The sequence below is a fragment of the Vespula vulgaris genome, chromosome 8 (genome assembly GCF_905475345.1).
Source record: "Vespula vulgaris chromosome 8, iyVesVulg1.1, whole genome shotgun sequence".
Classification (NCBI taxonomy): domain Eukaryota; kingdom Metazoa; phylum Arthropoda; class Insecta; order Hymenoptera; family Vespidae; genus Vespula; species Vespula vulgaris.
In genome coordinates this window covers 7,742,290-7,758,225 of record NC_066593.1, presented here as the reverse complement: position 1 = coordinate 7,758,225, position 15,936 = coordinate 7,742,290, and the positions used below count along the sequence as shown (strand labels likewise).

Here is a 15,936-nt window from a genome sequence, read left to right as displayed (position 1 = left end):
TAGGTTCACTAACAGGTTAAGTCAAGTAGCTGTTTCACTATTCATGTTTTTTGTCATGAAGGTTCAGTTCAGGGGAGGTTATAGTTTTGTCAAAAATGATCCCACCGTTACTACGTCGTTGCATCAAAAAGAAGCAACAGACTGTCATCCGTTTCTTCTCGCGGTTGATCGAAAGTTTACATTCAAAAGCAAAAATTTACAAAAGAATATTATAGCGATATAACAATTACTTAGCCTGAACGTAAAGTTCGGTAGCAAAGAGTGATCAGCTTTTTCTTTTTTGTTCACTTTCCTGTCTGTTCTTTCTCTCTCTCTCTCTCTCTTTTTCTCTTTCTGTCTTTTCTTTCTCCTTTTTATCCTTTTGTTTAAAAAGGAATAGGAAAAAACAAAGTAACAAAAAAAAAGAAACGTAAAGAACAAACAGGTTTGGCTAGCCAACGAAGGCGAACGATTTTTCGAGCTAGTAGAAAAGAAGAGTACGTTGAGTGAATCGATGAGAAAAAGATGGTCAGATAGGGAGAAGATGAAGGAGGAAAGGGAAAGGATAAAGTAAGAACATGGATGAGTAAAGAAAGTAAAAGAATGAAATAAAAAGAGAAAGAGAGAGAAAATGAAACGAAAGAAGAAAAAGAAAGATGGTTAGTGGAGAAATGAAAAGAAAAATAGCCGGAGAAAAAGAGATACAAGAAGATCGATGAAAGGGGTCGACTTTAATTGTAAAAGAACGAGCTAATAGGTACGAACTGAAAGGCAATCAATAAATTTGTCGCCGAAACTCTTCGTTCCTTGAAAAGCTTTCGATTAGATTAAGATTATCCCTAATGATTACAACTTTCGAGCGATTTTACAAAGAAAAAAATGTATATTCGCCTTACGAAAGGCGAGAAAAGAACACGAATACAAATACGAGAAGAATACTGAATCTCCAACGTTTCCAAACTGAGGGTGATGAATTTTTGAAGTGAACTGCGGTAGGGTAGAAAAGTTAGATAAGCAGCTGTGTGAGAGAGCTCTGGAAGAGATAAAGCATGTGTGAAAGCACGCGGTTTTTTTCAACGGACGCTCGGGAAATGTTTTGACGTTGATTCGAAATTCGCTACGGTTCATTCTTCTAGAAAATTTGAAAATCTGAAAGTTCAAATCTTTCTTTTAAGCTATGATTTCGTCTGAAAAAAAGATTTAATACTACCAAGTGCTATAAACGATTAAAAATTGTCACATAAATTTGTACGTTTCAATCTATATTCTTAATATATAATATAAGAATAAATATATATATATATATTATAACGATGATAAGTAAATAAATAAACATATTTGAATTTCGTTGATTCGAAATCCACTACAGTTCATTCTTCTAGGAAATTTGAAAACTATATTATTATCTATATTTTATCTCCAACTATATTTGAAATCTATATTTTTAATATATAATATAAGAATATATATATCATAACGTTGATAAGTAAATAAATAAACATATTCGAATTTCGTTGATTTGAAATTCGCTAATACTCATTCTTTTAGAAAATCGGAAAACTTGAAAGTTTTAATCTTTCTTTTACATCATGATTTCGTCTAAAAGAAATATTTAATACTATCAACTGTTACAAACGATTAAAAATTATCACGTAAATTTGTACGTTTCAATCTATATTTTTAATACATAATATAAAAAATATATAAATATATAAATATATACCATAACGATGATAAGTAAATAAATAAATATATGACTTAGATATGTTAAAAGAGAGATCTTTTTTTTTCTTTTCAACGTAGACATCTTTAAATGAGACATTCATCAAGGATAAACTAAACGAAAAATTTTCGTTCGATCTGAAGCAAAACTCATTTGTATCGTTACTCGCGCATAGTTAATGAACTTAACCGAGTTAGTTCGTTATACCATGCAACTCATCGGTACTACACTGGAAACGTGCAAGAAGGAAGGAGGTCGGTTGTAGGATGCGGAGTAATGCGCATGAATTAATCATTAAGGCGATATAAACGCGAAGGGTTAAGGAAGGAGTTGAGGGTGAGAGGGATGCTGTTGGCATTCGGAAGTTATTCGCCGATGCTGCATTTACGGTTCGCGCATGCTTCAACACGATACTCAATGTAGAACAAGTCAAACATGCTTAAACGCCCGATATATGAAGATCGATCAAAGAGAATACCAACCAGATGTGAAAGGGGAGAAGTTCTACGAACAGAGTAGGATCCTTTCTAACTTTCTATTCGAGAGATAGACAAAGAGAAAGAGAAAATATATCTAAACTTAACAATCTATTTGATTTATAAAGATATGTAAATATTAAAAAATATTCCATCGTATTGAATTTCATATAAATAGAAAAGAAATATTCAAACTGAATTGTTTTCACACAACTATTATAATCATCATACGCGAGAATCGTATTATCAAATCATTTCTATACGTAACTTTTATAAGAGGATTTATACGAATGATTTTTTTCAAACTGAATGTTAAATCGTTTGTTCGTTCGATAATTAAAAAGAGAAATTTTAATTGAACGATATTCCAATAGAAAGGATCGAATAAATGTCGTGCGAAATACGTGCTCGGTTAGTTTTAACTTTCATTCTCGGTATCCGTCGGTATCGGAAAAGAAGAAAATGAATGAGAATCCTATTCTTCGAATGAACAGACAATCACGAACGATAATCCCTTTGCTTCCTTTTATTCCGGAAAATGAATTCTGTCGACGATTTTTAATGGAATATCAAAACTTTGAATCATTAGAAATTACTGGTCGTCTCACTTCTCTTTTAGTAATACGTGCTATAATAACCGTGTAAACATTTAACATTTTAAAAGTGTTCTCGTGCAAAGTACTAATTAGAAACTATTAAAGTTGATATTCTTAAAAAAGCATTCGCGAGATTATCCAAAACTAGACGTTAAAAAGAAAAGAATTAAACGTTCACGCATATTTCTGTTACCATTAAACTGCAAAGCGAGCTTAATTACTAGATAAGTATGTTTAATTATTCTGTAAATGTCTTCAAGTTTTTTTCAAGACGAGATTAATGCAATTAACATTGTTAATTAACATTCGCTCGTTATAACATTTGCGGTAGAAAATTACAGTTTTTTTCATTTTATTCTAAAAAATGAAATTTTCTATTGGAATCGTTATCGTTTCCATATTTATGATGTATCTATGTAAATATATATATATATATATATATATATATATATGTCTACTGTAGCAAATAAGTCTATTGATGCTTCAAATTTCAAGTTGATTGTTAAAACGTTTAAAAAAAAAAAAGGAAGATCAATTCATTAAAAATATTTTAATTATTTTTTAGCTTCTTTTATCTATTTTTTAACTTTAAAATACAAAACCTGATAGTTCCGAGAAATTTATTCGGGCTGCGGTTTCACGTTAATCGATCGTTTACTAATATTCGACAAACATTCCAATTGTTTTCGATTCTTGTTTCATCACGTTATTCAAATAGTTCGAGATAGCAAATTTAGAACATTTCTATAATTTACTCGAAAACTCGTCTTTTCAATACTTCTTCTCCTTCTCTCTCTCTCTCTCTCTCTCTCTCTCTCTCTCTCTCTCTCTCTCTCTCCTCCTATCACACTGATCCAATTAAGCGAGAGAAGAGAAATAACAATTTCGTGGTAGGACCTATCAAGGATATTTCCGAATTTCAATAAAATTGAAGTAAATGACATAACCAAGGTTCAGAACTTTCATGGGCTTCCTTGATTTTGCTTTTGATCCTAACCAACTAACTTTCTTCGATTTCACATGACTTAGATTATTACTAAAGTATGAAGAGAATTGAGCGAAAAGGAAAGGTAGTAATTCAATTTTACAAGATAATTCTGAAATACTAGTTCGAAGCTTTCTCTCTCTCTCTCTCTTCTCGCTTAACATCTATGCAGCAACCATCGAAGCAAAGCAACCAACTGAGTACTCGAACAGAACAGTAGTTTCGCGGAACTGGCAAGATGGATGAGTCTGGAGGTCATTCAAATTGGATTAATTTGAGCATGTTGTTAATTTGGCTTATCGCATCAATCTTAAAGGACTTCGTCTACTCCTCCTTATACTCTTTCTCTTTCTCTCTCTCTCGCTCTCATTCACTCGTTCACTATCCAACTCTTACATAAATAACTTCCTCGAATTCGTGACACTCGATGTTGATTCACGTTTCGTCTTTTGCCAAAGAAGGATCGATCGATCTTCGGTTAAATTGGAAATAACGATCGAAGAAAATGTTTTCCTCTGAAACATAAGAAAATTCGTTAAGAAACTTTGAAAATTATCTATCATCTTTTTATCTATCGTTTCACCAAGGATTTTATCATAAGCTCTGTCGAGTTAAGAATTAAGAATTCTATTTTCTTGACAGCATATTAACTTAGCAGGAACTTTTGAACATATCTCCTTCGTCTCTGAATAAATGAATACGAGTTCGTCTACTTTCGGTCGTCAAATAACACTATTCGTTATTATCAAAGTTTTTGAAAGTTCGTGACACGATAAGAGTTCTATAATTTGTAAGATATTTGTTGAAATTAATAGCCGAAGGAATTTTATCAATTTTAGATGGAAATTTTTGAAGAAGCTGTCTTTTGATTATTATCTCTCTCTCTCTCTCTCTTCTTCCCCCTCTTTTTCTTTCTCTCTCTCCCTCTTTCTCTTCCTCAACTAAGGAAACGTTTTCTTTGGGTTAGTTAGATATGTGTCTTATGAAAGGCTTTGAGCAGAGTAATCTCAAGTTGGCGAAGCTTCGCTGCATCTGCGCTTGAATTCTCTTCTCTTCACAAAGAGAGGGAAAGGGAGAGAAAGAGAGAGAGAGAGAGAGAGAGAGAGAGAGAGAGAGAGAGAGAGAGAGAGAGAGAAGGAGATAGAGAGGAAGAGAAAGAGAGAAAAAGATAAAAGAGTGTTATCGTTTAGAAACGTGATAACACACAGTAAAAGGACCCACTTTTCTAATATTACCGCTGGTAGGTGCGTATTTCAACACTCTTTGATTTCTGAAGTAAACGAGATCCAAACTAAATCGAATTTCTTTTATTTTCTTTTATTTCAAATTTTATTTCTATGAACGATATTCGGTCAAACGTTTTCAAAATGGTGTAATATAAATAATCATGATAACTCGCAATTTTATTTTAAACTGACGACAAATAGAATTTTTGTTTCGAATAATTGTTCAACTTATTGCTAACGAATGCATAATCCAATTTAACAAATTCATTTCATTGATATTTTCAAATAATTGATTCGGTATGAATTTGAAGAACGTATTTCGTTAAAAAATTTTTATTAGTAATATAATTACAAAAATTCATCGTCCGATGAAACAATAAAACGAGGTATGGGATTATTTCAACGAGTTCAGATTTTTTTTTTTCAAAATAGTTTCTATTTCATCCTTGCAAATTAGCCGTCGTCAGCTTCAATTTGATGCTTCACAATTTTTATAAATAATCCGAATAAATGAGTTATTAAGAGAAAACACGTGATAACAAATTACGACCTATAATGTCCGACTATCGAAACGAGAATTTTCATCTCGAATTTTTAAATTGTACATCTCTTGCAAAAAAAAAGAACTCGTAAAAACGATTAACGCAACGTTGCTTTGAAAATATTTTAAAACATATTGATCGTAATATTTTATTTCATTTTTTCTCTCGGATGATTTATTTTTTTTTTATTTACTCAGTTTTAATAAAATTCATATATCATAAAAAAAAAGAATTATCAAACTATTAAACATTAATTCATAAATCATAAAATAGTCATCTCAATATATTAAATATGAAAATATTAAATGAAATATCTACGTTATGAATTTTTAAGATGAGGCAAATAGAAAATTCTATTTGATTGTTTCAGATACTATCTAGCCACGTCCGAGCAAAAGACAGGACAACAACATTTATACAGACTGTCTCTGTCGACGTTGAACGCCCAACCGAAATGTCTCAGCTGTGACATCCTCAGAGAATCCGATAGCACCCGGTGTTTGTACAATACTGCCAAGTTCTCCACCGACAATTCATATTACGTGCTAACCTGCGCGGGCCCTGGTGTACCAGAAATTTTCATTTATAACAGAGTAAGTATTATTTTTTTTCAAAATATTACATATTTCATGTTTATTTCATTTTTAATCATTCTACGGTGTACGTATAGCGACAAATATCTCTATATATTAGAAAAAAAAAAAATTCTCGAATTAAACCAATAAGTCGAAGAAAACTACGAAACAATGTCGATTCTGATAAAGATAAAAAATGCCAACAACAATAGCAGAAACATTGGAAGCTCTTATTCGAATTAAACGATGTCCAATTATCAAACAAAGTCAAAGACTTTGATAAATAAAAATTCATGGTAGACACACGCATACACACACATCCACACACACACATACATATATATATATATATATTCACATGCACACGAGAAGATCTACTCTTCTCATACATTTTATTCTTTCTATGGGAATACACTGTACGAGTCACTGGAGTTTATAGAAGTAAGAACAAAGAAAAAATAAATCTTCTCGAAGCGGCTTCGCTCAAAGGAAATACTTAAAAAGGGTTGAAAGACAATAGTAGTGATCGGCAATTATCGAAGAGATTCGAGAAGGCAAGAAAGGGAAATATTCTTTCAGTGAAAAGCGTACGACGACTTGACTCGGTGACGGATCCATCAAACAGTACTGAAAATAGAAGCAGAAGCCTTCCGCGATACTGTCGGGTCAAAGAGAAGCTCGTTTACTCTCCGTCAAGCCTACTTTTACCAAGTGGAAACTTCCAGTACCCGTACAACCCCTTACACTCCTTTCTCTATTTAGCTTTACATACTTTGCCTTCTCTCTATTGTCTTTTTCGCACTCGCAAAGACGTAAATGTACATTTTCCATTGTTTGACGACGATCGAACTGACTCATAAATTTCTCTAGAAAATCTATAAAAAACTGAACAAAAAGAAAAAAAGAAATGTTGATTAATAATCTTAATCTTTATTACTTAATCAATTTTATACATAAATTTTAACGAAGTAATTTAACGAATTATCGGATTACGACATTAAATTTTGCTTTAAAGACGAAAAAATACAATTTTGCTTATATATCTTTTAAAACGCTTCTTTTTTCATCATCTGATATATATGCCATTAAATAACTTTGAAACAATATCGATAACTTCTTAATTCGAAGTACTTAACGTCCGCCATTCTGCGAAATAGGAGTTTTAACAAGCAAACGCGTCAACTATTGCCATTATAATCGAATTAGCACTCAGTGAATGGATAAGGAGGAAGGAAGTGAGGGAAAGTAAGAAAATTAGGAAAAGCTTCTAGTACCGGATGAGCCATGAAAGGAAGAGAGAGAGAGAGAGAGAGAGAGAGAAAGAGAGAGAGAGACAGAGAGAAACAGAGAGACAGACAGAGAGAGAAGGAGAAAGAGGAAAAACGGGAAAGGAGTAGGACGATCTTATCACGATCGAAAGAGACAAAAAGGCACACGAACGCGAAGATCTGACTAGTCTGCATCTTTATCGCTTACTCCGACACGGCTGGATAGTGCCGGTAATTAGTTTTCCTCAGACTGCTCCGGTAATTACGTCGGGTGCCTTCCTTTTCTCTGTATACGTGTGTGTATAGGTGCGTCAGAAAAGGATGAAAGAGAAAGTAGAGAGAGAGAGAGAGAGAGAGAAAGAAAAGAAAGAGGAGAGGGATAGAAAAGAGTGAGAAAGAAAAAAAGGAAAATAAGTTTTTCTTTTGGAGTTGCTCCTTATGTATACTATCTCTTCTTTATTCCGAAGTATTGTCTGCAAATAAATGGTACATATTGTTAATCGCTCGACAATCTTCTTAATATTTCGAGATGATCTCCCTGTAATTAATTTCTCTTTGTCCTAAGGGAACAATATATAACGTTTCGAGATAAATCAAGATCTCAAGTAAAGATCTATTGTCATTGAATTCAAGAGGAAGTTCTCCTTTCGGGAGAAAATTTTAAGAACATTTAATTGAAATTAATCCACGTTTTAGACGGCTCGAAAGCTTTGTTCCATTAACAACTAAACATTATGCAAACTTCCGACCGCGTTTGGTAAGCGTTTCAATATGCACGTCGCTATAGTGCTTAGAAACGTCATTGTTTGGGAAATGCTTTAGGTACGAAATAGAAGCGCAAGAGAGAAATTGAATCAAGTGTACTTACCGGATTAGGAAAGTCTCTTGAGTATATCTAATTAACATTCGTAAAAATAATGATTAAGCGAATCGATGTGGCTCGCGTATTATTTTATTAGTTTTTCTTTGGAAATTATTAATTAGCGTCCTTCTCTTCGATCCCGAAAATATAATATCACTTATTTAAGTATCGTATTGCTATTTTTTGTTTTAGAGTGGAAAAGAAATTGCTATCTGGGAAGATAACGAAGCTGTTGCAGAGCTATTGGTATCGAAGGCACAACCGATTGTCCATAAGTACAAAATACCGGTTCCCGGTGGTTTTAATGCCCAGGTGAGGCTTCTGATTCCACCCGATGCTGATTTGAGCGGTGCCACCAAGTATCCTATGCTGGTTTACGTGTAAGTTATTCGGTTATTCCAACCTTTTACTTCACATCCCAATAATCTTATCCCGTCCGATTTTGTCTTCGTATTATTTATCTTTATCACTGATTATTATCTTCCCCGCCGGCCTAATCGTTTTTTTATTTCGTTTTTTATTTTTGCTTTTATTTTTATTTTTGAGTTTGCTTGTAATCGACGAAAGAGCTAACAAATAATTTTATATGAAAAAATTATGAACACAAGATAGTTGAATGAAAGTATTAAACTTGGTAAGGGTATTAATGGGAGATGATGCTACATGATATTGCTTGATGTAATTATTACATAATATTACATTATGGAATATTATATATATATAGAAATATATATACACAAATCATAATATTAGATTATGAAATATATACGATACGTGTAACAATTTAATGGTAAGCCATACGAAAGCAATGCTCCAAGTGAAAATCGTATGTATCTTTCGGCCAAGAGATTATTTTTCGACAAGGTACTCTCTCTTTATTCGTAACACTGATAAAAATGTGTTCCGCGTCGCATCTATCTTCGCAAATTTACATATCGCGCGCTCACGCTTACGTAACTCCTCCCTTCTCCCATTTTCCCTTTACCCCTCCATTCCTCCAACCCTTCACAGCCTTGTTGGTTCGGATATACTCCCTTACACAATCGAGTGTTTTCAACGAAAGCACTTAACTCTCGTCTAGCCTGGCAAACTTTTAGCATCGACTTTTTCCTCGATACACACATATCTTCGCGGTCAAAGGTAGCTACGGAGAAATGCGGGGAAAGAAGCAGGAAAAAGAGATAGAGATAGAAAAGGGAACGAAGAGCACTAAAAGCATCCATATTTTCTTTTCTCCCGGCGGGAAATATGACGATGCATCACGAGTAGATCATCAATCGGTTACGGCATAACGTATCTATGTTCCTTACGTACTCAAGCCGGATACGGCAGTGATAAACGAAAAAGTACGATTGAACGTTCGTCTTCTTTGATAGAAGAAGTTTAAAAGGCCCGAGAGGGGACGTAGGGTTGCGAAAGAAAAAAGGAAAAGAAAAAAAAAAGAAAGAAGTAAAGAAAAGAGAAGTTGAAACTTCCGGGCGTTGCACCTTAGGAATAAAACATTTCACGATGACGTCGTTCCCCGAATCGACGCGACGAACGCTTCATTTCTCTTTTCTACTCGCGATCTAGCAATAAATTTCTATTCCGAACGTGCTGAGACAAAAAAATAGAAAGGAGAAAGGAAGGAAAGAAAAAATCGTAGATCGAGTTAAGTTACCTGAAGGATATATCGCTAGACGATATTTCTACATTTTGCAAAAGAATAGATGTCCGTGCAATAGCGAGCTTGTTGCTTAGAAATATATGTCTCTGTCGGGTCGAGTCGAGCATAAATCGTATTCTCTCATAAAAATTGATCTGATTAAAAAGAAATAAAAAATAAAAAAAAACATCGTGTTACACGAAGCATCGAATAAACCGATCCTTTCTCTACCAATTTCATATTTACTTTTTCCTTTTCTTTTTGTTCCTTTTTTGTCGTAAATCCCTTATCTCGCTGCAAATATTACTTTTCTTTTTTATTTCTAACATTCTTTCGGATGTTAAAAATTCGAAAGCTCGCTCACGATAATAGACGTTTCAAAAGCATTCCCATAAAACCTACGACGTAAGTCGGAGCCGCCATTGGTGGGAAAGGGATATAAGTAAAAACAGGAAAGAAAGATCTGACGGCACATGAGGTTATGCTATTAAATATGCACAGCGAAATGCGCGAGCGAGTTTTCGTGTTTTCGGCACTCCCAGTTCCGAATTTAACCGCACACACGAGTATCTCCCTTTTCTCGTATACTTACATACGTATTATACATAAACGTGCGACACGCAAATGGCGGAAGTATAGCTCGCATTACCATCGTTGTTTCCAGTGCCGATATAACTTCCGACGTAAATCCTAATAACGCCTAATTTGTAGTCTGACCTGCTAGAACGGTACCCGAACTTTTAAGTATGAAGAGCTTATAGGCGTTATACTCACGACCTACCTGCTCCTACTCTCTCCATTATCTACTTCACCTCGTAAAATGGCAAAAACCCGTCTTGGACATTAACCGGCTGAAATAAGAAAGTCTTCGTACCCTTCGTACTTACGTACTACCGATCGAACCTTCTCTTATATACCTTCAAGTTCGTTTAACATATATGTATATGTATGTATGTATATATATATATATATATATATATATATATATATATATATATATATATATATTCGTCGTACGATCGAAAGTTTTCACCATCCTACATAAGTACTTACTTCCACAGCACGTGTTTCCTATTGTCTAGCAACCCGATCACGAAATATGATATTTTTCCGCGCGAAAGGAGACCAAGGGGATCTTCAGTCTTCCATCAAGATTTGATTACCTTCAAATCTCGATATCGTCGGAATATCGGGTAAAGGATATATCAAAGGATGACGAAAGCTAACCGAATCAATTTGAATTAACAATAATAACAATCGAACAAACTTATATTATAGATATCCGATAGCGTATCGTTAGGACGTATGGTTAATTTGCTTTTGATCTCATTGAAGTTGGACGGTAGAGAAAGAGAAAAGGAAAGAGAGAAAAAGAGATAGTAAAAGAAAAGAAAAATTAAAAAAAAAGAAACAGAAAAAATAATTTAATAAAGAAAACAGAAACAAGTAGAATATATTCTTCTCGTCACGGTATTACAAAGGATTCATAAATTGTCGATACGGTATCGAATTATTCCATGTTATGCGACTTCCTTTCCTCTTATTTCCAGATACGGCGGACCAGACACATATCAAGTGACAGAAAAGTTCAACGTCGACTGGGGCACATATCTCGTGTCAAACAAGAGTATCATATACGCTGCCATCGACGGCAGGGGCTCCGGATTAATGGGCAACAGCATGCTATTCGCCGGATACCGGAACCTTGGTACCGTTGAAATCATTGACCAGATTAATGTAACGAGGTAAGTTTCTCGACAAATATCACGAGAGAAGGAAAGAGCAAGAGAGAGAGAGAGAGAGAGAGAGAGAGAGAGAGAGAGAGAGAACATTCACCGCTATTCGCGTTCACGCTTAAACAAGGAAAGTTGGCCCGATATCGCTTCGAATAATCCATAGTAAAAGTACGGACAAAACTTTCCTATATGTGGCGATGCAAAATTACACTCAAGCGAAATTCAAAATGAATTGCTTGTGCATTATGCAAGCACTCTTATAAATGTTATAGGTCAAACTGCAAACGGTAGAAGACAAGAGAGAAAGGGAGAGAGAAAGAGCAATCATCTTTTAATTTATTATTTTTCTTTTCTTTCTTTTTCTTTTTTTTTTTTTTTGTCGAAGAAAAACTTTTTATTCTTTTAAACCCGATCGTTCTTTCGCATTCTTTTCTTACCAGAATTTATAATGTCTAGAAGAGGAAGGTAAGGAAAATTTGAAACAAAGAAACTTTTGGCTCGCTCGAGAATCGTTAATGAAAGTTTGCTTGAAAACTAATTATAGGCTAGTTCTTTTTTCCTCGTTACACTCGTTGACCGTATAACTTATTTCGCACCTGGATTGCTAATTTTCTAATCCAACTGCTCTAGAGATAACTAACTTTTGTTCTAATGCCCAATTTCTATCTCTCTCTCTCTCTCTCTCTCTCTCTTCTTATTCATTTTGGTTTCGAATATATACTTACTTTTCAACGAACTTTCCTAAGTCTTCTTTTATACATAAGAAGCTACAGAGATACGTTCGCAAGAAGAAAATTGCTCTTTAGCTTCATCCGAATTTATAGGCTCACGAGTAGTAGAGCATCTTTTCCCTTCTCTTTCGTTCGACCCTCCGTAGCCTTCGGTATGCTCGTATTTTCGTTTCGCTGTCATGGGTAATTCGTTTCGACGGAAAGGGTCCGAGGAACCGAGGCAAAAGCTATCCCTTAAAGTTATGGCACACCAAACTTATATGTTTGATAAAGATATCGCAATATTTTACGACTTTTTCAAATCTACGAGACCTTTCATATATGTTAAATTATTTTCGATTATTAATTACGATAAGATAGAAATTTTCTCTATGCGTCAAGGAATTTTATGATTATATTTATCAATTCAATAACGACCATAGTAACTCATGTTACCTCGTTAGTAATATAGTACACAATCCATTCGAGACTGAAATAATATTCAGTAATTCTATATTCAAGGTCTATCGTTCATATATATATATTGCATTTAATAAAATGTGAAATATATATTTTAGACAAAGCTTGATACGGCCATTACCGGCAATACGTTTGATTATAAAATGATAGAAACGAAACACGCGTATACTTCAAATATCCACGATACTATTAACTTATTATTTTCGATATTTTAGTCGTTACAATAAAATCTACAAAGTTATCTGTTCCATGAGAAATATAGTTTCATCTTAGACCACGGTTCGACCAATCACAGAAAACATTACGTGACGTATGTGTTTTATTTCGGTTCCTAAAAAGATACATAACTTCCAATCGCAAAAGTTCTTCTGTTTTCTAGTAGAAAAGCTTTATTTCCGTTTCGATATACGGAAGTACCGTTTCACTGGAAATCCCGATTGTCTATCCTATATACAACTTCTTCAAAGATTCTTCAAAGCTTCGATTCACCAAAGGTCGAGTTTCCGTCCAATTGATTCGTACAGGAAATCGGCAGATCGTCAAAAGACAACCGGATGGTAAACCACATTGTGTTTCGTAAATTTACTCTTGGTACTACGTTGAAAGTGAGATCTTTCGAAAAAAGAGGGTGGAGATGGAATAGCGAGAAACAAGGTAGGACGTTTTAGTTCGATTTGCTACGTACCATTCCAATACACGTTTGCTTTCCTACGTGTGTATGTTACATATATATATATATATATGCGTATGTGTATACGTGTATGTATGTATATATATATATATACATATATCTATATCAAGGTACATAGGTATATACGTATAGAAAATACGTGCAAGTATATACAGGGAGATGTTTTGCTGGCGCGTCACATCGCGTCCGCTCTGTAAAAAACCAGTCGCAAAATTGGAAGCCGTCCAAGCGATTGCGGAATCGTCCGACTCGCTTTAACCTCTGCTCTTCATCCCTCTTCTTCTCTCTTTCCCTCCTTTTCCTCCCTCGAACTTTTAGCTTTCTAAAACTTTTCTACTCGTAACGTACATTGTCCTCATTTAAATTGTTTTTATATATAGATGCCTGTTACACACTTATGTACTACATGCGACATATATCGTCGATACAATCGATTATTTTGACAAATTTTATTAGCAGTTTTTTACGAGTAATTTGTGACTACATATAACAATAGTATCATTGTTATTATTTTTAATATTGACGTTACCGACTATTATTGTGTCACGTTTGAATTCTTCTCAATTTCTTAAATTGATAGATCCCCGCGTAGCTTCACTTAATTTGATCGTTTGATTTTTATCTCTTACGTGAAATGGTTTTAAACGAGTAACGCCTAGGTATATACCTTACATTCCTCATCCACTTTTTTTCCTCGTCTTCGTCCGAAGTTTCATTTCACTTACAGAAAAAGCGAGAGAAATAGGGAAAAAGAAGGAAAAGAAGAAAAAAAAGGAAAGTAGAAACGGCAAGAACTTTTAAGACTTACCCGACGTACATCGTCAACGGATATGATACCTTCAAATTGAAATTTTTTAAGGATCGTGCTGCAACACACGAATACAAGAATAAGAAGTTAATTAAAAATAACACGTTGATTATTCTGAAAGGTTCCTTTTCTCTTTTCTTAAATAAAAAGATGAAGGATGTAAAAAGATATCCGAGGTATTTCTAACAAAAGAATTCGGCGCTGTGTTACTACATGCATGAAGAAGGGGTGAGAGTGGGATGGGGGGGTGGAGGAAGAGGAGGAGGGTTGAAAGTTATTTTCAACAAAAGACCAAAGAAACGTCAACAGTACTACATTGACATGAGAGAAATGGGAAGACTATGAAAAGGGCATGAAGGGCGCGAAGAACGAAAAGCGAAAGCAAAGAAAGTAGAGAAAGCAATGCAACAAAACTATGAAGAGTCGTTTTCTATCTATATTACAACAATAGTACTATACTATACTGCTATTACTATTCTGTTTCTGCGAACTATTGGATTCTTGCGTTCAAAGAAGAAAGAACTAAGGATTCGTCAAGTCTTTTTGGTTCAATTTACAAAGCGAATAAGTCACGAAGAAAACGAAATCCACTATGTTCTTCGTGACTGTGTCTCTTGTTACACAGTGAAAGAACGAAAATAGAGAGAGAGAAAAACAAAGACAAAGAGAGAAAGAGAGAGAGAGAGAGAGAGAGAGAAATAGGGATAGGGATATGGATAGAGATAGATAGACAGACAGACAGACAGACAGGAAAGGGTGGCTTACTACTACTACACATTTCCACGTACGATACGAGGATAGAGTATGGTCCCAGTGGGGCCATTATTAGCAGACGTACCAGAGGCGAAACAACGTCTCTTTCGAAAAACCGAAAAAGAAGGCTAAGATAAAGGATCTTATTTTTCGTCACACTGTCCTCCAAATCTTGATGGTACGCACGTGTACTTCGAAAAAAGATAGTCAACCATAATGTGAAAGATACTTTAAATAAGATAAAAATTATTCGTTTGGATCTAATGACGATACATATTTTGATAAGCAATTTACTCTTCTTTTCTTGTCTTTCTCCTTTTTTTTTTTTTCTTCGAATGAAAGAAACATGGGAAAACGAATTGAATTGCTCGAATTAATAGAAATTCTATAATATATAAGTCGATAAATCGTTTTAATATTTGATCATTAATTAACGTTATATTAACCATGACATTGTCGACGTAATAAGATATTACGTTAGCCCGAAGGGATTTCACAGCCACCATGTGCTGTAACAAAAAAACTCTCAAGCCACTTATCCTGTCTTGTAAGGAAGACAATCGTGTTACTTGAGCGTGCACACCAAGATCTTGGATATTTCTATGTTATGAGAGGATTAAGAAGAGGGAAGAGAAAAAGGAAAACGAAGAGGAGAAAAAAGAAAGAGAGAACAAGGGGAAAAGAGGAAAGGGGAGGTGGATAAAGTCAGTCTTGATCTTTATCGCGTACTAGTCGACCATCGTGCGAAACGCTTCTCAAGAACAGGGTTTTCCTCTTACAAGCTACACTACCTTATCGCATTATTCTCAAAAAAATAAGGGTAATTTCATACTCGCTTTTACAGAATTGCTACCACTTCCGGTTGAGGAAGTTGAAGAGTA

At 34.4% G+C, this 15,936-nt stretch overlaps 1 protein-coding gene across 13 annotated transcripts in view; it reads left to right on the top strand.

Moving 5' to 3' along the window:
• LOC127065624 (venom dipeptidyl peptidase 4) overlaps positions 1–15,936 on the top strand; it is a 269,779-nt gene that overhangs the window by 251,164 nt on the left and 2,679 nt on the right. For all 13 annotated transcript variants that reach the window (XM_050998217.1, XM_050998219.1, XM_050998218.1 and 10 more), the window contains 3 exons: positions 5,898–6,120; positions 8,425–8,612; positions 11,428–11,622. In XM_050998217.1, coding sequence (XP_050854174.1) covers positions 5,898–6,120; positions 8,425–8,612; positions 11,428–11,622 — 606 coding nt within the window. The remainder of the gene's footprint in view (positions 1–5,897; positions 6,121–8,424; positions 8,613–11,427; positions 11,623–15,936) is intronic.